This window comes from Hyperolius riggenbachi, chromosome 9, assembly GCF_040937935.1.
Source record: "Hyperolius riggenbachi isolate aHypRig1 chromosome 9, aHypRig1.pri, whole genome shotgun sequence".
NCBI lineage: Eukaryota > Metazoa > Chordata > Amphibia > Anura > Hyperoliidae > Hyperolius > Hyperolius riggenbachi.
The window spans coordinates 278,224,021-278,247,551 of record NC_090654.1 but is presented as its reverse complement, the minus strand read 5'-3'; the positions used below and the strand labels follow the sequence as shown (position 1 = coordinate 278,247,551).

Here is a 23,531-nt window from a genome sequence, read left to right as displayed (position 1 = left end):
AGAAAATCACAATGTGGGCAGCAGACACCAGAAAATCGCAATGTGGGCAGCAGTGACCAGAAAATCGCAATGTGGGCAGCAGACGCCAGAAAATTGCAATGTGGGCAGCAGTCACCAGAAAATCGCAATGTGGGCAGCAGACACCAGAAAATTGCAATGTGGGCAGCAGTCACCAGAAAATTGCAATGTGGGCAGCAGTCACCAGAAAATCGCAATGTGGGCAGCAGGCACCAGAAAATCGTAATGTGGGCAGCAGTGACCAGAAGATCGCAATGTGGGCAGCAGACACCAAAAAATTGCAATGTGGGCAGCAGACACCAGAAAATTGCAATGTGGGCAGCAGACCCCAGAAAATTGCAATGTGGGCAGCAGACACCAGAAAATCGCAATGTGGGCAGCAGACACCAGAAGATCGCAATGAGGGCAGCAGACACCAGAAAATCACAATGTGGGCAGCAGACACCAGAAAATCGTAATGTGGGCAGCAGTGACCAGAAGATCGCAATGTGGGCAGCAGACACCAGAAAATCGCAATGTGGGCAGCAGACACCATAAAATCGCAATGTGGGCAGCAGTGACCAGAAAATCGCAATGTGGGCAGCAGACGCCAAAAAATCGCAATGTGGGCAGCAGTTACCAGAAAATCGCAATGTGGGCAGCAGACGCCAGAAAATCGCAATGTGGGCAGCAGTTACCAGAAAATCGCAATGTGGGCAGCACCTGTGAAAAAAACAATTCACTTACCTGGCAGAAGTCTCCGCTCCCGGCCTGCATCTGGCGCGCAACTCACCGACTATCTTCCAGCAGCACATCTCCCTCGCTGACAGGCAGAGTGCAGGGCTATGACAAGATGGCTCCCGAAGCCCTGTACTGGAGACACAAATAGTCTCCAGTGCAGGGCTTCGGCAGCCATCTTGCCGTAGCCCTGCTCTGCCTCCCGGGAGACTGTGGGCTGCGGGGAATGAACTGGCCCGGCGTCTATTAGACGCCGCGGCCAGTTCCACACCTGGCTGGGGGGTCCCACAATCGGGAGGGAGTCAGCGCTTCCCCCCGCACACGGCTGGCGGGCCCCAGAGGGTCCCTCTGCGGGCGATGGGGTTGCATCTCCAGTAGTTACGCCAGTGGTTGGGGTTAGGCACCACCGGGCTGGGGGGGGGGGGTTGCTTAGGGTTAGGCGTCACCAGGGGAGGGTTCTGTGTAAGGGAACATAACAACATTTAACGTTAATATTCGTTACTATTTTTCGTTTGTTTTTGCAACAGTAATTATCGTTAATAAAGTTTGACAACGATGGTTCTCATTAGCAAATTTTGTTAATACCCGGCGCCAAATTCGTTAATAAGTCGGGCCCTTTTTTCATTCACGCATCAGCCCTAAGTGATGGGACTTGTCCAGTGAACACTGTAAGCTACCCCAGGAAATATATCCGTACTACACAAACACATATAAATAGTAGTAATGAACAGGGTGTTTTATTTTCAGTATAAACAAATAAATATTGATATCGACCTCATCTCATCCATCAATCCCAATCCTTCTCGTTCCCATCGCAGATTAGACCCTGCGGTATCTTTATTTATTAGTCTGTCTCGATTTAAATCCACTTACTTATATGGAATATGTAAACATGTTTCGAGCCGCGGGGGTGTTTGTTTTGCAGATGGTTATACATCATTGACATACATTAAAGCACATAAATCATCTTAAAATATTTATCTGTGTCTATAACTGGCCACAAGCCGCACCCCCCGAGGAATAGTCTCAACTCTTGCCAAGAATAAAATGTGCATCTGGCTGATAGTCTCCAGGGAGGCGGCAGAACTTTTTATATGCTGGGGATTTAGCCATTCACAGCTATTCCAAGTAAGCGATAAAGAGCACCACCCATGCATACAAAGACTTAAAGCTCGTTTACTCTAGGGGCATTTATGGTCTTTTTTCAAGCATAGGCAATTTTTAACCACTTAAGGACCAGGGCTTTTTCTAATGATCGGTGCTGCGTGGGCTCTACAGCCCGCAGCACCGATCAGGATTGTGGCCGGGCGACCAGACTTCCCCCCTTTTTTCCCCATTAGGGGGATGTCCTGCTGGGGGGGTCTGATCGCCGCCGGCTAGTAGGGAGTAGCGGGAGGGGGGCTCCTCAAAGCCCCCCTCCGCAGCCATTTCCGCCCTCCCTCCGCTTACCTCCCTCTCCCTCTTCAGTAGTAATGCGCAGGACGGAAGTCCGTCCTGCGCCTGATAGGATAGGCTTCTGCCTATCGGATGCCGGCGATCCCCGGCCAATCAGAGGCCGGGGATCGCCGATCTACGTCACGGCGCTGCTGCGCAGCAGCGCCGTGTGATGTAAACAGCAGGGATTTCTTCCCCGCATGTTTACATTATGCGTGCGAGCCGCGATCGGCGGCTCGCACACTGTTCACGGAGACAGTCTCCGTGAACTAGCATGGAAAGGCCGCTCGATCGAGCGGCCGTTTCCATGCTATACCACTAATGACCCGCCGACGCCTGTCGGCGTTAGGCGGTCGTTAAATGGTTAAAATGGCCCACAAAACGATTGTGCAATAAATGAGAAGGTTCATATCATTATCATTAATTGTATTTATAAAGCGCCAACATATTACGCAGCGCTGGACAATAAATAGGGATACATACATTGCAACAAGGGGTGACAGACAGAGAGGTAGCAAATGGTTATACAACATAGCACAAGGTTATACATGGAATCAGGGTATAAAATGCGTTTTACAGAGACCCGGCAAAGCAAGTCCGAGTTAGTCCATGAGAAGGGTGTCATTGCTGGGGTAGCAAGATTAAGAAGGACACACTAAGGGAGGGGGGAGGGGGGAGGCCCTGCCAAAGGCTTACAATCTAAAGAGTGGGGGGGGGGGGGTACACATAAGGTAGAACTGTGGAAAAGGTGGTTGACTGAGAGAGTAAAGGCTCATACACACATCAGACCATAGTGTTTGGAAAATGAAAGATCACAGACCAATTTTACCCCCTTCCATGTAGTATGAGAGCCATACCTTCAGGCCAGAAACCCACTGGGAGCGCTTTCTAAGTGTGAGTGATTTGAAAAAGCTCTTGCTAATGCAATGCTATGGGTTTTTTTTTTATAAAATCACATCACTCTAGTGGGATCACACCCATAGCATTACATTAGCTAGAGCTTTTCAAATCACAAAGCGCTCAGAAAAGCTCTCCTAGTGGGTTTCTAGCCTTACAGTCTATTCTATGGAGCTGAACTCCCCATCAGACAGAAATCTTTGCAAGATGCTGCACACACAGATGCTGTACAGACACAAAAGATCTGTAGCTGCAAAAGATCTGTTCCTGCCAAAGATCCGTTCCTGCAAATTGCATTCATAGTCTATGAGATCTGCAGATCATCATACACACCTTGTTTAACTGACATTCATCTGCATATCAGACAATCATCTGCAGATCTGAAGATCCATCCTGGTGGATCTGATCTGCAGATGAATGTCTGTTAAACAAGGTGTGTATGATGATCTGCAGATATCATAGACTATGAATGCATTTTGCAGCAAAACGGATCTTTTGCAGATACTGATCTTTTGAATGTGTACAGCATCATTGGGTATCATTCATAAACAGGCTGTCGGTAGTGCGGGAAAACACCGTTCTTCTCCGCAACCGGTAATTAAGACTTCTGGGTGGCCATTCATAAAGAAGTCTGCCTGTTGCGGAAGAAGTGCGGAGGTTTTCTGGAGGAAGCTGGCGGTAGCGTGGCGGTAGGCATGCGGAAACTTAAAAGCTGCCCGATTCCCTCCCTGCGCTGCTCTGTCTGATGCTGCTTGGGAGGTCCCTCCCATTCATTTATATGTATTCCGCCCGCCTATCGCTACTGTCGAGCAAGCGGTATTTTCCTTCCGGATACCGCTTGCTCTAATCTTTATGAATGGATGTGTTTGTTACTTTTTCTAGATTAATCTAGAAAAACTCCGCACAAGGCGGAAATGTATCGCTCTGTCACTTTTTCATGCGGAAAGAGCCTTTATGAATGGGGCTTATGCTGAGTGGTCGGGAAAGTCACCGGTGTTAAGCATTTCCGCATGCGGAAATGCTTTATGAATGATACCCTTTGTGTGCAGCATCTTGCAAAGATTTCTGTCTGATGGGGAGTTCAGCTCCATAGAATAGACTGTGTAGAGTATGGCTCTCATACTACATGGAAGGGGGTAACATTGGTCTGTGATCTTTCTTTTTCCAAAGACTATGGTCTGATGTGTGTATGAGCCTTAAAGAGGAACTCCAGTGAAAATAATTTAATATAAAAAGGTGCTTAATTTTTACAATAATTATGTATACATGATTTAGTCAGAGTTTGCTCATTGTAAAATCTTTCCTCTCCCAGATTCACATTCTGACATGTATTACATGGTGACATTGTTACTGTGGGCAGATTATGTAGCTGTTCTGGCTTTAACAGACAGCTATAAACAGCCATTTCCTGTGTGTGTCATTGTTACATTGTGGCAGTTTGCCCAGAGTACCGTACGGTACCAGAGCCTCTTGTGGGAGGGGTTTCAGCACAAAATCAGTCATACAGCGCCCCCTGATGGTCTGTTTGTGAAAATCATTATATTTTTCATGTAAAAGTGGGTATCAGCTACTGATTGGGATAAAGTTCAATTCTTGGTCGGAGTTTCTCTTTAAGAGTGTGGTAGATGTGGGGTAGGCCATTTTAAAGAGATGTGTTTAGAGGTGTTGAAGGAAGGATTGAGTCTGAGGGGGAGTGGAAGGGAGTTCCATAGGGTGGGGGCAGCTCTTGAGAAGTCTTGTAAGCATGCATGGGAATGAGAAATGCGTGGGGAGGTCAGGCGGAGATCATTGGAGGACCAGAGGGGGCGGGCAGGTATATATCTGTGGACGAGCTCAGAAATGTAGGTTGGGCAGGTCTTGTGCACAGATTTGTAAGTAAGGCACAGAACCTTAAAACTGATCCTGAAGCAGATAGGGAGCCAGTAAAGGCTTTACAGAGGGGAGAAGTGGAAGCACGGCATATTAGCGCGGTTCGTGGGCTGTGCGTTCAGCACAGCGGTGCCTGTACCATTTTGGGGGCATTTTAACTATAATGGAAGGTATAGGAAGAACGATAAATGCTCACAAAACCGCTTTATGCTGCGATTGGATTAGCGTTTTTCAGAATAAATACATTGCGTCAGGGAGTGACTCTCAAAGCCGATTTGGCAAATGCTTAGAAAAGCGCGTTTTCAAAAAACAGCGCGCAGTGGAGCACCGGGAGGGAGAAAAAGAGTGCACAAAAACGCAAAATGCTTGCGTTTGCATTTTCGTTTTTTAGGTGTGAATGAGGCCTCAAAGTGCAAAAACATCAATCCTTCAGGGCCCTTTCAACTTACCAAAACTTACCGCGCCCCACCGCAGCCTAATGTAAGTCCATGGATGAATTCATACTACCCACGTTGCGGTACGCTGCGCCAGAAGTGCCCTATCTAATGCGAGCACATACTTGCGTTGCCTTATGGTTCTTGTGGCGTTTTGCGGTAGACCGGAAGTCATGTAAGTTTATGGCAACGCGTGTGTATTTAAAGAAAACCTGCAGCAGTTTTGGCGTCGCGCATGCGCCGAGGTGTATTTTAGCAATACGCTTCCACGCATGTCATCAATTTGCCAGCAGGAAGTGAGTGTCACTTCCTGCTTGGCCAGAAACCAGACGGGGATTACAGCGTTTCGGCCGCACTGCTAACGCCAATCTGCAGTCTACAGCCGGCCTCAGGAGACTATGGGGGGCATTTACTACACTACAATTAAAAAAGTTTTATACTAGTTAAAACATATGATACATATTATATACATATATATATTGTATGTACAGTAGCAAGAAAAAGCATGTGAACACTTTGGAATTATATGGATTTGTGCACAAATTGGTCATAAAATGTGATCTGATCTTCATCTACACTGGTCGATTTGCCATCAGATCGACCAACTGATAGATCCCTCTCTGATCGAATCTGATCAGAGAGGGATCGTATGGCTGCCTTTACTGCAAACAGATTGTGAATCGATTTCAGCATGAAACCGAACACAATCTGCGAAGCTGCCGCCGCCCCTCCCCCCCCCCCCCCCCGCATACATTACCTGATCCGGCTGGCGCGAGTCCCCCGGTCTCCGCTGTCTTCGTCTCCGCTCTGGGCTCCAGGGCTGCAGCTTCACTGTACTTCCTGTCTGGGGAAGTTTAAACAGTAGAGGGCGCTCTACTGTTTAAACTTCCTGTCCGGAAGGAAGAAGTGAAGCCTGCCGGAGTCCAGCGGAGAAGGAGCAGCGGTGACAGTGGGGAGTCGCGCCGGCGGAGCAGGTAATGTATTGCCGCTAGCGTCGGTCATCGGACATTCGAACGCCGCTATCGCCGCACTCCTGACCCGCCAGCGATCAAGCAAAATCTTCTGCAAGGACAGATTGATGAGAACGATCGATTTTGGACAGAAATCGATCGTTCTGTCAGCGTTTGCGCAACGATTTCACAGCAGATTCGATCACAGTGATCGAATCTGCTGTATATCGGCGGGAAAATCATTAGGTGTAGCACGGTGGGCAGCACGGTGGCGTAGTGGTTAGCTCTCTCGCATTGCAGCGCTGGGTCCCTGGTTCGAATCCCAGCCAGGGCACTATCTGCAAAGAGTTTGTATGTTCTCTCCGTGTCTGCGTGGGTTTCCTCCGGGCACTCCGGTTTCCTCCCACATTCCAAAAACATACGGATAAGTTAATTGGCTCCCCCTAGAAAAAAAAAAAAAAATTGGCCCTAGACTACAGTACTTACACTACATAATATAGACATATGGCAATGGTAGGGATTAGATTGTGAGCTCCTTTGAGGGACAGTTAGTGACAAGATATATATATATATATATATACATTGTACAGCGCTGCGTAATATGTCGGCGCTATATAAATACTAAATAATAATAATAATAATAATAATAATAATAGGTGTATGGGCCCCTTAAGTCACAACAATAGACAATTACAGTCTGCTTAAACTAATAGCACACAAATTACTTAGGCCTCATTCACACCCAAAATCCGGTGCTCCACTGCGCGCTGCATTTCTGGTAAAAAAACGCTTTTCTAAGCGCTTTTCCAGAGCGGTTTTTGTAATTCACTTCCCTGACGCAAGTCAGGAAGGGAAGTCTTTGACCTGGAAAATAATAAATACAATGTATTTATTCTTAAAAACGCGAATGCAATCACTGCACAAAGCGATTTTGTGAGCGTTTGCGTTTTTCCTATACCCTCCATTGAGGCAAAATCGCCAAAAACACCCCTAGAGTGAACGAGCCCTAAATGTTTCCATGTTTTTATTGAAAAATGGTACAGGCACGGCTTTGCTGAACGCACGGCGAACGAACCGCGCTGATATGAACCTTCTCATATTCATTGCACAATCGTTTTGTGGGCGAGTTTAAAAATCGACTGCGTGTGAAAGAAGGCCGAAAACGCCCATAGTGTGAACCAGCCCTAGATGTATCCATGTTTTTATTGAGCACACCATGTAAACATTCACGGTGCAGGTGGAAAAAGTATGTGAACCCCTAGACTAATGACGATTAGATTGTGAGCTCCTTTGAGGGACAGTTAGTGACAAGAAATATATATATATATATATATATATATATACACTGTACAGCGCTGCGTAATATGTTATATAAATACTAAATAATAATAATCTCCAAGAGCTAATTGGAGTGAGGTGTTAATAGTCAGCTGGAGTCCAATCAATGAGATGAGATTGGAGGTGTTGGTTACAGCTGCCCTGTCGTTTAAAAAAAAAAACACACAAGTTGAAGAAACGATAAAAAAAACCTTTCTAAGGCCTGGTGCACACCAAAACCCGCTAGCAGATCCGCAAAATGCTAGCAGATTTTGAAACGCTTTTTCTTCTTTTTCTGTAGCGTTTCAGCTAGCATTTTGCGGTTTTGGGAAGCGTTTTTGGTGTAGTAGATTTCATATATTGTTACAGTAAGGGCCTGTTCAGACTGTCAGTGTATGAAGAACGCGTATAAAATCAAAGAAACGCAAGTTGAAAAACGCATGCGGTTTTCTTGCGTTCAAATGCGGTTTCTATTGCGTTTTGCACACACACCTGTCCCAGGGGAAAAAAAAAAATTATGGGAACCGCAGAGGGAAACGTACGCTAAAAATGCAATAGTACGCGTTTTTGATACGCGCCCATAGATTTTCATTGCGTCCGTTTCTAAGCGTGACGCACAGAACTGCATGCAGCAATGCGGATAAGAAACGTATGCGTCTCATACGCATACATGTGAACTAGCCCATTCAAAAGCATTAGGAGCCGTTTCTATGCGTTTTTGGTACCCGTACGCGTTCCCTGAAAACGTCCAGGAACGCGCATAGTTTGAACAGGCCCTAAAGCTGTTACTGAACAGCTTCTGTAACAAAAACACCTGCAAAACCGCTCTGAACTGCTGTTTTTCAGAGCGGTTTGCGTTTTTCCTATACTTTACATTGGAGGCAGAAATGCCTCCGCAATCCAAAATCTGCAGCAGCCCGGGAGTATGCATTTCTGCAAAACGCCTCCCGCTCTGGTGTGCACCAGCCCATTGAAATGCATTACCCAAGCGGATCCGCAGCCGCAAGCGGATCGCAAAACGCTGCCGAACCGCTCTGGTGTGCACTAGGCCTTATAGACAATATTTTGACATTTCGACTTCACCCCGCGCCCTTTCTTCCTCGCGCCCTGATGTAAGGAGGGCCCACCTGGCCGGATAATGCAGGAGGGGCGTTTTCCGCACGTAAACATGACAGCTGCTCGCCAGATCTTGCTTTGAGCATCCGTGAGAATGTTGAAAGCCGACATTGCTTTTATCTCCGGTAGAGGGCTGGTTCTTTGCTGTGTCAGCAAACAATCTGCTGCTTCAGGTTAATCACAGGAAAGCCACATTCTCGCACTGTCTTGAGGTTTTTGTGATTTTTCAAAGGTGAGAAGAAAAAGAAAACGTAACTTGGCAAAATGTCTCTTAACGGAAAAGCAGTTATGAAATACAGTGAAAAGAAAATGTCAAAGTCGCAATTCGTATCCAGCGGTCCTGATGTCGGTTAAAGAGACGTCTACTTTGAAAATGCGCTGCTGTGTATCCCCATGGCAATAATTGTCGTTAATGTGGACCTGAACTCTTGCACAGGACAGAAGGAAAACCGAGAGAAATCCACCCTGTACGTATTTAGAGAGTTTAGCCTGTGTAATTCCCCCTCATCTGTGTCTAATCACAAGTTGTGATTTAATCTCTCAGCTGTATCAGCGGGCTGCCTCAGAAGAGCAGCTAATTTGTAAACACAGGATGTTAACAATATGGCTGCTTCTATGAAAGCAGGAAGTAGACACACTGCAGCTTTATTGCAGGATTTGTATCCCTTGTAAAAAAAAAATGTTTTTTTCTTTAAAGTTTATTATGCTGTTGCTTATCTTTTAGAGCAGAGAGGAAGTTCTGAGTTCAGGTCCACTTTAACCGTTATCTGGAACTCAGAGATCACCTGACGAGAGTACTAAAGGTGTTACTGCCTGTAATAAATGTCAGAAATCAAATCATGGACAGGAAAGATTTTACAATGGGTAAAAAAACAAACAAAAAAAAAAAACAATTTTATTCATTATGTTATTTTGACCACAGTTCCTCTTTAATTCTCTTTTTTATTAATTTCACTTTCTGAAACATTTTCTGTCCCAGCTGAAAGTGACAGTTGTTCAGTCACAGATTACAGGAAGCAGCTTTCATCCTTAGATATGTTAAATGGCCACAAGATGGCAATGCGCACCTTGTGTGTTATATGCTGTCCCGCCACCCTACTCTATTGTAGCGTTCTACTTGGTTCTTTCACCATAAACGGCGATCAGGATCGCAAACGTGCTGCAAGGCTGATCACAATTTTAACCATAAAACTGAGAACATTTTCACGGTGGGTATTGGAAAACCCTAATACAGGCCAATCACAAGGAAAATGCAGTATGCAGTGCGTTAGCGATTGGCCAAACAACTAAGCGCAGCGGTTGAAAAGGCATATTGTGATTAATATGTTAATTGTGGTGCCCTTGCAATCAGTAGATTACGGTGAATTGCAGCTATCCAAAAAAGCGATCTCAAACGCGGCCGGTAGACAGGGCCGGTTCTTGTGACAATGGAGCCCCCAAAGTGAACCCAGTGGCCTCCCTGACAGACATCCCCCCTTCCCCCGACCATAAAGCAGCATTAGGGCCCTTTTGTTGCAGCCATATTTCCCCACAGGGCCACTGAGCTGGCTGCACCCCATCCCCACTTACCCTCAACTTAACTGTGGTCCTCCGGGCCCCACAATGTCTTCAACAGAGTAGCAACTCACCTGTTCCAGGTGACATGCTCCTCTGTCACCCACGCCAGCTAGAAATGCTACTCTGCCAAATATGTGGCAGGGAAGCACAGTTAAGTTGGTGAGGAGACACATTGGTGCCCCTACAGGTTCTGGGGTCCTGGGGCAGTTGCCCCCTTTGCCTCTATGGTAGCGCCAGCCCTGCCGGTAGAGAAGGCTGTGTGAGGCTTTCTTGCGGTGTTGCTGATATCCTATGGTAAGCCTTTCATAGGAGTGGCCACTGAGCAGAGCAGAGATGGCAGCGGGCTGCTGCAAGGTTCAAGCCTCCATCCCATAATATCCAGCATGACCTTTGACCCGGAAACACCTGACCATTGGTGTTCTCAAACCATGGTGTCCCGGTGGTAACACGAGATACTGCGACAGACAACATCCCTATTGTTTAGCTTATGTCAGGCCAGAGGTCATGCTGAGTAGAGATGGGCCGAACCTCCGATTTTCGGTTCGTGAACCCCGTTCGCGAACTTCCGCGGAAGGTTTGGTTTGCAGGAAAAGTTTGTGAACCGCAATAGCCTACAATGGGGAGGCGAACTTAAAATTTTAGAAAACTTTCTACCGGCTGGAAAAATGATATAAAACACGTTTCAAGGGTTCTAATACCTGGAGGAAGACCTGATTGAGTGAAATACACATCAAAAGTCCCAGGCAAAAATCTAGATTTCACATAAACCCCTATTTTAATGTCACAAATCTCATTCAATGTTTAATTACAGGCCTACACTGCTTTACAACATCAGGCAGTGTATGCCTCCCTCTCTCCCTCCTCCCGGAGGGTTCAATTCCCGGAGGGAGGAGGGTCTCATCTTCCAGGAAATTGTAGGCTTTTAAAAGCAAGCTTACATACCTTGGCCGGGAATTGAACCCAGGTCTGAGTGCTTGGTAGTCAGTTCTCTTAACCGCTATACTAACCACCAACACTACATGCTGAAGGCATCCTAGCATGTACCTTTATGATATATCCTAGAGAAAAATGAGCTTGCTTAAAGATTTGTAGGCTTTTAAAAGCCAGCTTACATACCTTGGAATTGAACCCAGGTCTTGGCCAGGAATTGAACCCAGGTCTGAGTGCACGGTAGATAGCTCTCTTAACCGCTATACCCCACCAACACTACATGCTGAAGGCAGCCTAGCATGTACCATTATGATATATCCTAGAGAAAAATGAGATTGCTTAAAGATTTGTAGGCTTTTAAAAGCCAGCTTACACATACCTTGGCCGGGAATTGAACCCAGGTATGAGTGCATGGTTGATAGCTCTCTTAACCGCTATACCACCACCAACACTACATGCTGAAGCCAGCCTAGCATGTACCATTGTGATATACCCACGAGAAAAATGATCTCTCTCTCTCTCTCTCCCTCCTTCCCTCTCTCTCTCGTATATAAGCTGGCTTTTGAAATTGTACAATTCCCTGGAAGATGAGACCCAATTAGCTAGGAACAAGCCTATAAGAACCTAACTAAACTCTCCCTAGCAGAGTCTGTCAGCAGCTGTCCCTTAACTAATAAGTGCAGGCAGACTAGTGAGTAAAACGGCACAAGGACCTTGCCTTTTATAAGGGGGGGTGGGGCTCCAGGAGTGAGTGCAGTCTTATTGGCAACAATGTGCCTGCTGACTGTGATGTAGAGGGTCAAAGTTCTGCTCAATAACTTCCGGGAAAGTTCGCCTTCGCAGGTGAACGCGAACCACCCGAAGTTTGCCTGGAACAGTTCAGCCCATCTCTAATGCTGAGCACTATGGGGAGGATCGCACATGACGTTGCCTACGTCATGCGCAAACCCGATCCTCCCCTTAGAGAGACTGGAGCTGCGCCGGGAGGCTGCGCGATCGCTGGATCCAGGGGGATCGGCAGGGGTTCAGGGGTGCCGGAGGCTCTTACTAGCTAGCCTAGTGCTAGCTTAAGGATTTATAGCTATTTGCCACATTTGTTTCATTAAGGGGGACTCCTGGGGCCACAGAGCGGTAAGGAGGTTAACAAGGAAAGGGGCAGGGGAAATACTGGGCTGCATAAAAGGGAGTGAATCATTGCAACACTTAGGGGCCTGGAGGAGGTATTGGCTGCACTTACGGGACAGGAGGGGTTAATGGCTGCAATACTGTATGCAGTGCAGTCTTTAACCCCTCCTGAGCCACAAGTGTAGCCATTAACTTTGCTGAGTAGACTTATACTTGAGTCAATAAAAAATTCCAGCTTAAGAGGGTTCAATACGTATTGGCGTCGACTTAAACACGAGGTTGACTTTTCAGGGTTAATTACTCACCTGGTCATCTGTAAATTGTTTGCAGTTGAGGCTCCGCCACCTCTTTGGCAATGCATTTGTGGCCATGTTTCCGAAGTCTTCCGAATCTCTTTGCCTAAACTGTCGCGGCCCGCCCCCAGCTGAGCAGCCACCAATTACACCACATCTCTCAAGCTATGGGCCGGAGCAATGCAAATGAGGGTGGCCTCAGTAGAAATTTAAAAAAAATCTGCCACGCCCGCAATTCCAAGAGGGGCAGAGCGCTCACCTGAATAAATGAAGGCCAATCAGGTAAGTAATAAACTCTGAGATCCCCCCTAATCCTGCATCATTCAAGGTGTCCATTAATGGTACAATTTTTTCACCAGATGCCATCTTTCGATGCAATTTCCCACCGAAATTGTACAAAAAACTGCACAGTGTGTGGGGGAAAACAATGTAAAACCATTCTATGGTCGATCGGATCAGAAAATGTAATCGATCCAAATGTTAGATTTTTACTATCGAATTGGAAGAGAGAAAATGCCCTAATTGACCTGTTTATGGGAACAATCGATGATTACCTTCCGATCATAGAAATCGCATTGAAAGATTGCATCTGATGAAACAGTTGTACTGTTAATGGGCACCTTAAAAGGCCATCCTGGAACGAACCTCCAGTCCCCCGTAGTGGCTTAGTTTTGATTCCAGCGACAGAGCCAGTCACCGACAACTGCGCTTGCACAGCCTTGTCCACGCGTGTCCTCGAACATGCCCTAGGGTAATTGAAACACTTTTTTTTCTTGTTTACTTTAGATTCCCCTAAAGTAACTAGAGCTCAAAGCATAGAATCTCTCGCTGTCCTCCTGCGGTCTGCCGTTCAGCTGCGATCAGCCCCGGTAACTGGCTCAGACATGTCAGTCTTATGCGCATGCGCAGGATTTCCACGCATGCGTAGTAGACCCCCACTGATGGGACTGAACCAGTTAGCAGGCTGATTGTGGCAGGACGGCAAGGGACTTGCACGTGTTTATGGGACTGGAGAAAGCCCTGGGTAAGTATCGATTCTTACTATGCATTGAGCTCTGGTACACTTTAACCATTTCTGCCGCCCGGACGTGAAGCTCACGTCTGGGCGGCTACGGTGCCGCGCTTCGGCGAGCTCCCATGCGTGATCGTGGGCGTGCCCCGTGCTGTCTCCTGGTAGCCCTGGGATCAGTGAACGGGAACATGGTTCCCGATCACCGATTCGTGTCCCCAGCAGAAAAACCGAAGCGCTCTTACAAGAGGCTTCAGTCTTTCTGCACGTAAAATTTTCCGCGTCCCCCTTGTGCTTCCGGTTAGCGAGAAGCAAAGGAGGGGAAAAAAAACTCAAGGTGGCCTTCTTGTGGCCAAATAGTAAAACTACATCTACCTATTTTTTACATTACAATTTACACATATAATAACATTAAAAATTAACTGTTTATTTCCCACACCAAAATATTACCCAAATAAAATTTTTAATGGGAAAAAAAATTACAATAATAAAAAAAAAAAGACATAAATAGTTACCTAAGGGCCCGAACTTTTTAAATATGCATTTGAAGGGTTTATACTATGAACATTTTTTAAATTATACGCTTGTAAATAGTGATGGACTCAAAACGGAAAAAATGCACCTTTATTTCCAAATAAAATATTGGCGCCATACATTGTGATAGGGACAAAATTTAAATGGTATCATAACCGAGACAAACGGGCAAATAAAATACATAGGTTTTAATTATGGTAGCGTGGATTATTTTAAAGCTATAATGGCCAAAAACTGAGAAATAATGCATTTTTTCCATTTTTTTCTTATTAATCCTGTTAAAATGCATTTATAAAAAAATAATTCTTAGCAAAATGTACCACCCAAAGACAGCCTAATTAGTGGTGGAAAAAACAAGATATAGATCAATAAATTGTGATCAGTTTTCGTAGGAGATGGGGCCCTTTTCGCGCGCCGCACGGAGCACTGCATCCCGATCCCTGTAATTCAAAAGTTTGAAGATAAAAGTACGTGGCGGTTGACCTGGTGCAGGGACGTTAGGAGAGATTCGGTGTGCGCGTTCAATAACGAAGACGCGGGAAAAGGTATGCTCACCGAACAGAGTCTTAAGTAGGTTCTCTGTGAATTGCTCCAGTGCGGTGCCTTCGGCCTTTTCAGGGAGGCCCACGATCCGTACATTGGAGCGGCGTTGGCGGTTTTCTTGGTCTTCCTGCCTATCGGCAATGGACTTTATACCTTTTTGGTTCTGTCCCATTTCCTTTTGTAGGGGTCGTACAGAATCTTCCAGTTCACTGATGCGGTGCTCTGTTTGACCCACCCGGTCTTTCAAAGCGCGTAGGTCTTGGCGGAGGAAAGTGACGTCCGTCTTTACAGACTCCAAGGTGGAAGTGATGGAGGTCAGGGACGATTGGCAGTCGGAGATTGCCTGCAGGACTTGTGCGAGAGTGGGTTCGGGTTGTTCTGGAGGGGTATTGTCAGCTGAGGCCTGTGGATCTGATGCTGCGACGCCATCTTGGCTCGTGCTGTCGTGGTCTCGGCGGAACTTTTCCAGTTTGGCTGCTGCCTGCGAGGCACGAGAAGCTGCCATATCCAGGCTCGGTGCTTCAGGAGGGATAACGGTCACTTTGGGAGCCAAAACGGTGCACTTAGAGATGGTCAGGATGCTTGTAGATGTGCCGCTGGACGGGAGCTCTGCCACCACACGTCCTCACGCCATGAGCTTCAGGCCACGCCCCCATAAATTGTGATCAGTAGTGATAAAGTTATTAGCGAATGAATGGGAGGTGAAAATTGCTCTGATGCATAAGGTGAAAAATCCCAGCGGGCTGAAATGGTTAACGCAGAGCCTGACATGGCAGGTTCTGGTTTTTATATTGGCGGTACTCCTTAATTCTTAGTTCCAGCGAGGTCAGGAAGTATTTATATAGCTGTGTCATAAAGCAGTCGTCATTGTCAGCATTGCTTTCTGTTGTCTGTCATTGAGGATTGTTGTATATTATTAAGTGTCGTTTAACTGGTTGTTTTTCCACCATGTGAATCCGTTGCCTCGAAATACCAATCAATATCAGCCACACAGACTGCAATAGCGTCATCTCCTCATGTTCCTCGACTAGAGGTCACTCCCACTTTCAGAGCTCACATCAATACAATAAGGGCTCTTTGCCTTCCCCTGGATCAGCTGGAATATGCGGCGCACACACACACACACAATATAGGCAGCTAGTTACATAGTTATTTGGGTTGAAAATAGACATATGTCCATCGACTTCAACCAGAGAACAAAGTACAACAACAGCTAGATTCCCCTCCTTTCCCACCCCCTCCAACAGTATAGTCAGCCCACCCCCTCCAATCCTCCAAAGACCTGTGCCTGTTTGCTCTACACATATCTCACACCCATGCATGATTACAGGACTTCACTAGGGCTGCCCCCACTCTCTGGAATTTGCTCACACCAGCCATCAGACTCGCCTTCACCTTTAAAGGACAACTGTAACGAGAGGGACATGGAGGCTGTCATATTTATTTTCTTACTAGCTGATGACCTGGCGTTGCCCGGTTATGTATTTGGCTGGTGTTGACTCCGCCCACTTTTTGTAACCCTAACACACAATTACTCAATGACCAAGTTTGTGAACTGTAGGGTCTTTGGCATCAATAATTTGTATATTCCCATAAAAATCAAACAAATCAGATTGGCTGTTTGTGGCTCCGCCCTTTTCCAGCATTTGAACCCCAGTCACCCAATGACCAACTGTAGCAGGTTTGAGGCATCTGCTATTACCAGTGTAAAAATGGCAGCAATTGAAATATTCCCCTCGAAAATCAACAGGTGAATTTTGATTGGCTATTATAGGCTCCACCCACTTCCCTGAATATTAATCTCAGTCACTCAGTGACCATCTGGGCAAAGTTTGAGAACGCTGCCATTAATAGTGTAAGAATGTCTGCAGTTTATATTTTCCTAGTGAAATTAGTTTTTGGCTCCACCCACTTTTTGTAACCTGGACACACAGTCACTCAATGACCAACTTTGTGAGCTTTGGGGACCTTGGCACCAATAATTTGTATTTTCTGAGTGAAATGAAACAAATCTGATTGGCTGATTGTGGCTCGACCCCCTTTTCTGAATTTGAGCCCCAGTGACCCAATGACCAACCTTTCCAGGTTTGAGGCTTTTGCCCTCAACAGTGCAAGAATGGAAGCAATTTTAATATCCCCCTTGAAAATCAACAGGTGAATTTTGATCTGCTTTTTTAGACTCAACCCACTTTTCTGAATATTAATCCCAGTCACCCAGGAAACCAACTGTGCAAAGTTTGAGAACCCTGCCATTAACAGTGAAGAAGGGCTGCAGTGTACATTTTCCCAGGGACATCTGTTTTTTACTCCACCCACTTTTTGTAACCTTGACACACAGTCACTCAAGGACCAAGTTTGTGAGCTTTCAGGTTCCTGGCATCAAAATTGTGTAAATGGAAGCAGTTTATCCAGCAAAGAAATCTGATTGGCTGTTTGAGGCTTCACCCCTTTAGTGAATTTGAACCCCAGTCCCTTAATGACTGACTGTAGCAGTTTTGAGGCCTCTGCCATTAACAGTGTAAGAATGGCAGCAGTTTAACCTCCTGGGCGATAATCCCGAGCTGAGCTCGGGGTATGTCGCGCAGGAGGAGTTCTCAGGCCCTGGTGGGCATATTTGCATTTTTTTTTTTTGTTACACGCAGCTAGCACTTTGCTAGCTGCGTGTAACTTCCGATCGCCGCCGCTACCCGCCGTGCCGCGCAGCCCCCCCCCCCCCCCGACCCCTTGCGCAGCCTGGCCAATCAGGGCAGATGGTAGGCCCGATACGCGTGAGTTGATCCTGTGATTTTATTGCACTGTCTGTGGATTTCTTCAATAAAATATCAGCCTTTTATACGTCAACCCGGCCTGGTTTGCGGATCCTTCTTTGCTTATCTACTTCGTTATGGCTTGGCTGACCTGATCCTGCACCGACTGTGTGACGCCTGGGGGTATAGAGCGTTTATGAACTTACTCTGTTGCTGGCCAATCAGTGCCAGGCAGCGCTGAGGGGTGGATCGGGACTCCCTCTGACGTCACGACGTCGGTGACGTCATCCCCCCCGGTCGCCATGGCGACCGGGGAAGTCCAGCAGGAAATCCCGTTCTGAACGGGATTTCCTGCTTACTCTGATCGCGATGTAATTGTATCGCCCAGAGGGTTAAATATTCCCCTTGAAAATCAATAGGTGAATTTTGAGTGGCTGTTGTAGGCTCCACCCACATTTCTGAATATTAATCCCAGTCACTCAGTGACCAGCTGTGTCAAGTTTAAGAATCCTGCCAATAACAGGCTGAAATCAATCCAACAAATCTGATTGGCTGTTTGTGGCCCCCCCCCCCCCCTTTATTGAATTTGGACCCCAGTCACCCAGTGACTGACTGTATCAGGTTTGAGGCCTCTGCCATTAAGTGTGTAAGAATGGTAGCAATTTAAATACTTATCGTACATCCGATTTTACGATTTTATATATATATATATATATATATATATATATATATATATATATATATATATATATATATATATAGCTAAGCAATACCAACTGCCTGGCTGTTCCTGTGCCTCTAATACTTTTAGCCATAGCCCCTGAACAAGCATGCAGCAGATCAGGTGTGCGTTTGTCTGACATTATTGTCAAATCTGACAACATTAGCTGCATGCTTGTTTCTGGCGAGTGCTGTAATAACAGCGCAGGAGATTTGGGCGTAGCCGGTGCCACCATAGACAGTGCACTGTGAGTAACTTCGGCGCTGTCAGAAGACGGAGCTGAAGTTGCTCTTAAAACACTATAATTCAGCCGCCCGCAATAGCTGGAAGCCAAATGATATCATTCCCCACCATCCCTGTGGATGTGGAGGGGGAATAGTATTTATGCCGCCGGGAACTTGTTCAGCAGCAGGATAAGCCATATACCGGCTGTGTCCTGCGCCAAGTCTCCCGGCGGCCAATTCATATGTACGCGTTTCTGGTGTTATTCAGACACTCCTGCAGCCTAATAGATCAGCAGGGCTGCCAGGCAACTGGCATTGTTTAACTGGAAATAAATATGGCAGCCACCATATGCCTCTCGTTACAGTTGCCCTATCATACCATCAAAGAGCCTTCAAGACTCATCTGTTCATGCGCCTCCCGCTCAGTATTATAATACATTCTGCTGGGCACCCTCTCAGCAGACACTCCATTTGTGTCTACCCCCACCCTTTAGATTGTAAGTCTCTGGCAGGGCCCTCCCCCTAGTGTTTCCAGTTTGGTTATGCAATCTCGCTGTCTGACTCCCTTCTTGCAGACCAGAACAGTCTCTGTTCTGCTCAGACTCTTTTTGACCAAAAGCAAGAAGTTTTAAATCAGGATGATACCATTTATTGGCTAACTAAAAATGAATAAAATAAGCAAGCTTTCGGCCTTGCAGCCTTCGTCTGGCTGAAAGCTTGCTTATTTTATTCATTTTTAGTTAGCCAATAAATGGTATCATCCTGATTTAAAACTTCTTGCTTTTACTGATGGCTAACACGGTACAATACCCTACTGCTACTACTTTTTGACCAAAGACACTGAACTACTTTTCCATGATTTTGTTTTGTGCCTTCTATGTCCTACCTTGTATGTTAACCCATTTATCTATTGTGCAGCGTTGCGTAAGATGTTGGTGCTTTATAAATACAATAAATAAAAATAATAATAATTTATGCCCTTTGCCCCACTTTTGTTGCCAATCCATTGCACTTCAGATCAATTATTGACGTTTTTGCTTCTGTTTTATATAATTAATTAGTATAAACAACGTTTTTAGAATCACATCTTAATATATTTGTCTCAGAACACATAATTATTATCATCCATCCCCCGCCTTATGAACAGCTGAATTTTATTAAAATATTTTGCCTAGTTTTGAAATCCGTCCAGTCTGAACTTCTCTGGAAATAGTTCTCAGTTCTTCCGATGAAGTTAGACTCATACCCGTTAAATAATGTCTCTGTAATAGGTGCTTTTTCAATACATTTACATCTCTGAAGTAGAAGTTTAAGTCCACAGCATCGTTGGGCTTTTCCACATTGTTATGGTCGCCCCCAACAAGTCCTTGACATAGTCTTTAGAAGTAGTCTTGGTTAGTGCAAACCGTTGCCTAAGTCAATAGCTCACAAGACACTCTTGATGTTCTCATCCAGTAGTTGCGATTGCACGTTGGCCGTGGAGTGGATCTTGCTGCACAGATTGTGCACGTGAGTGTGGAACCTTGAAGTCCGACAAATGATAAAAATCCACGGATCCACTATGGAGTTCATAGACAGGAACCTCAGGACTATTAGGTCTGCGTATTCGTTTGTCTCCGTTGTGAAGGCTCCGATGTAAACTCGAACCTGTTGGAGAGAAGAGGAGGGAGGTTATTTCTCATGTGCAGGGAGTGGCAGCTGGGCATACAGGTCGCTGGCAGTCTGATTGGTGTAAGATGTCTATCTGAAGGTGACCATTAACCTCCCTAGTGTTCTGGACGCCGGAGGTCACCGTTCAGGCCCCGCTGGGCCGATTTGAATATTTTTTTTTTAAACACGCAGCAAGCCCTTTGCTTGCTGCATGCCTCACCCAATCGCCGCCGATCCGCCGCTACCCGCCGCGATGCAGCCCCCCCCCCAGGCGAGACCCACTGAGGGGTGGATCGGGTCTCCCTGTGACGTCGCCGACGTCACGATGTGCGTCGTCATGGCGACGGCGGAAGCCCTCCTGGAAATCCCGTTCAGAACGGGATTTCCGGATGGGTGAATGCGCCGGCGGGGATCGGAGGGGTGGGAGGGACGCCGCAGGGAGGGGGGAATCATGTAGCTAGCGCTAGGCTAGCTACATGATAAATTAAAAAAAAAAATTGCAAAAAACGTTCCCGCGGCCGCAGGGCAGCGGGAATCAGAACGCCAGGCAGGTTAATGGTGGAATTTTTGGGCGAATGATCGTATTTTCGATAAGATCATCCTGATTGAATGAAAACATAGACGGTCCATAGCAGTAAAGTACACCTGAAGTGAGAAGCACATGATGGCTGCCTTATTTATTGCCTTTTTAAAGACTAAGACACCCACTAAAAGAGAGTGAAAGGCTCTGTATCCCATACTGCCTTCTCGGTGTTCACTCCGTCCCGTGGTTCCACTGCTGTCTCCCAGAGGCATAGCTAGGGTTTTCAGCTCCCGGGGATAAAGTTTTTCAGCACCCCCCCAGACAAAATGGGCATGGACACACATCAGAATGAAGGCCCCTTTCCCCCATAGATAGACAGAGGTGCCCCCCTTTCTCCCGTTTAGATAGCTAGATGTGCCCTGTTTTTATAGCTTTATGTGCCCCCCTTTAGATAACCACATGTGCTCCCCTTTTTCTGCTGCTGCTAACGTTTCTGCTCTCCTCTGCAGAGGGAGGAAGAGAAGCAGGGGCACTTTGGACATCTAGTGAGCCATCTCTCATGCATGTGGGGGTGCTGTGGTTGTGCTGAGCACCCTCACAGTGCTGCGCCCGGGGACACATGTGCCCTCTTGCTCCCCCATAGCTACGCCTCTGCTGTCTTCCCAGTTAAATTATTCGTCCATCAAGTCAAATACATCTTCAGCTCCCCTTGGGCAGCCTTTCAGAAGTCCTCGTATCCCAGAGTACTCCCAAAGATGAGCAGATCTGTACTATGTATGGATACAGGGGGGTAACTAGAGGGGGGCAGCACCTGTGATCGCAGGAGGGCCCAGAGCTGTGTGGGAGCCCCAACTTCAAACCTTCCCTTCTTCCAGTACAGGGGACTATTCTTCAGATCAGGGCCCATATGCAATTAATTTTTTCACCTGAGTTTTCTCCTAGGAGATCATTTTTTCATTTTCTATTAAATTAACTTTCCAGCACTCAGCAATTGGAAAAGTACCACAAATTAGGTAAAAAAGTACTATCAAAACTATTTTAAATATTTTCTTGCTTTCTGGGGGTTTAAAAGGCATTTTATTTTCCAAGTTTAAAGAGGAACTCCAGTGAAAATAATTTAATATAAAAAGGTGCTTAATTTTTACAATAATTATGTATACATGATTTAGTCAGAGTTTGCTCATTGTAAAATCTTTCCTCTCCCAGATTCACATTCTGACATGTATTACATGGTGACATTGTTACTGTGGGCAGGTTATGTAGCTGTTCTGGCTTTAACAGACAGCTATAAACAGCCATTTCCTGTGTGTGTCATTGTTACATTGTGGCAGTTTGCCCAGAGTACCGTACGGTACCAGAGCCTCTTGTGGGAGGGGTTTCAGCACAAAATCAGTCATACAGCGCCCCCTGATGGTCTGTTTGTGAAAATCATTATATTTTTCATGTAAAAGTGGGTATCAGCTACTGATTGGGATAAAGTTCAATTCTTGGTCGGAGTTTCTCTTTAAAAATATCTCCTAGAAGAAAACTCAGGAGAAATAATGAATTGCATATGGGCCCAGCTGTTTTGTGGCTACACTTGTTATGGGTGTGAAGATGTTGATGGCCACACTTGTGCTATGACCATTGTGAGATGGGCCCCACGGCCTTGAAGGGCCCCAATGGGAGGCAAGGGAAGGGGTGTGAACATTGGGGGGCTGAATTGGGGCAAAGCACTGGGGGACATGAGTGCTCCCGTAGGCGTCAAAGGAGTCCAGGAGGTGCTAATTTTGAACGGTGATGGTTGGGATACAATCCAGGGACCCAGCGCTGCAAGGCAAGAGCACTAATCACTGCGCCACCATGCTGCCGATTTATGTTATTTTTTAACTAATTGTGCCTTTTTTGATGTTCTGTAGGGTGAGGAAGCTGTGGGTGAAGACTTCCTGTTTTGACTTTCACACTGGTTTTAATACAAATCACCCAGTGGTTCCATACAAAGCACCTGTCTCTGTTATAAAAGGCCGACATCAGTGTGGTGCGCTCCAGCTGACTGCAGGCGGCGACAGTTCCGTATTGTGCGCACCACAGAGGAAGCATTCACTCCTTGCCAAACGCTTCAGGACAGAGATTAGCAGATATGGGCTATAATGCTTGTAATACACAGATAAGAATAATCTCCCTTCAGCATGATTACTAGAATACTCCACTCCAACCTCCGACCATGGAGAGGCTGTCAGCCACATTCCTAGGGCAAGGGTAGGCAGAAAAAAAGGACGGAAGGGAGACCGGGAGCCCAGTCTGGTGTAGTATTGTGAGTAACGGTCGATCTTTCACAAAAAAATTCTTATAGCTGATATACTCACAAAATTGGGTTGCAAGGTAGGCAAGTACCGTCCCCGCTCGGCCTTGTCGACTGGTGGTCGCAGCTCCTTCAAAAGGTCCACATTCCAAAGTGGTGACCCCAAACTTGGGGTGAAACGTCAGCAGGATAAGGGAGAAGGCGCCCGATGTATAAGTACAATTTGGATATATTCTAAAACGCAGTTTCTTGAGTAAAAGTAATAGATGGTCCTATCTTAAAAAAGTAGTCCATCCGTTAGGCTTTAACCTCCTTGCCGGTTATCCCGAGCTCAGCTCGGGGTAACCTGCGCAGGAGGATATCTCAGGCCCCGCTGGGCCGATTTGCATAATTTTTTTTTTGTTACAAGCAGCTAGCACTTTGCTAGCTGCTTGTAACTTCCGATCGCCGCCGCTTGCCGCCGATCCGCCGCGCCGAGTCGCTCCCCCCCGCCCCAGAGCCCTGCGCTGCCTGGCCAATCAGTGCCAGGCAGCGTTGAGGGGCGGATCGGGATTCCCTATGACGTCCCGACGTCCATGACGTCGGTGACGTCATCCCGCCCCGTCGCCATGGCGACCGGGGAAGCCCTGCAGGAAATCCCGT

At 46.5% G+C, this 23,531-nt stretch overlaps 1 protein-coding gene across 6 annotated transcripts in view; it reads right to left on the bottom strand.

Annotated features, from left to right (window-relative positions):
* Window positions 1-23,531, bottom strand: part of PTGDR (prostaglandin D2 receptor) — a 193,522-nt gene that overhangs the window by 22,788 nt on the left and 147,203 nt on the right. For 3 of the 6 annotated variants that reach the window (XR_011023862.1, XR_011023860.1, XR_011023861.1), the window contains exon 3: window positions 19,999-20,082. The exons of 2 other annotated variants lie outside the window; for them this stretch is intronic. Coding sequence is in view for 1 of the 4 variants with exons in the window: in XM_068252310.1 (XP_068108411.1) it covers window positions 19,861-20,082 (222 nt within the window). In the remaining 3 variants the exon portion in view is untranslated. Of the gene's footprint in view, window positions 1-19,295; window positions 20,083-23,531 lie in introns of those variants that run through there. One more of the 6 variants, XM_068252310.1, reaches the window with a different exon arrangement.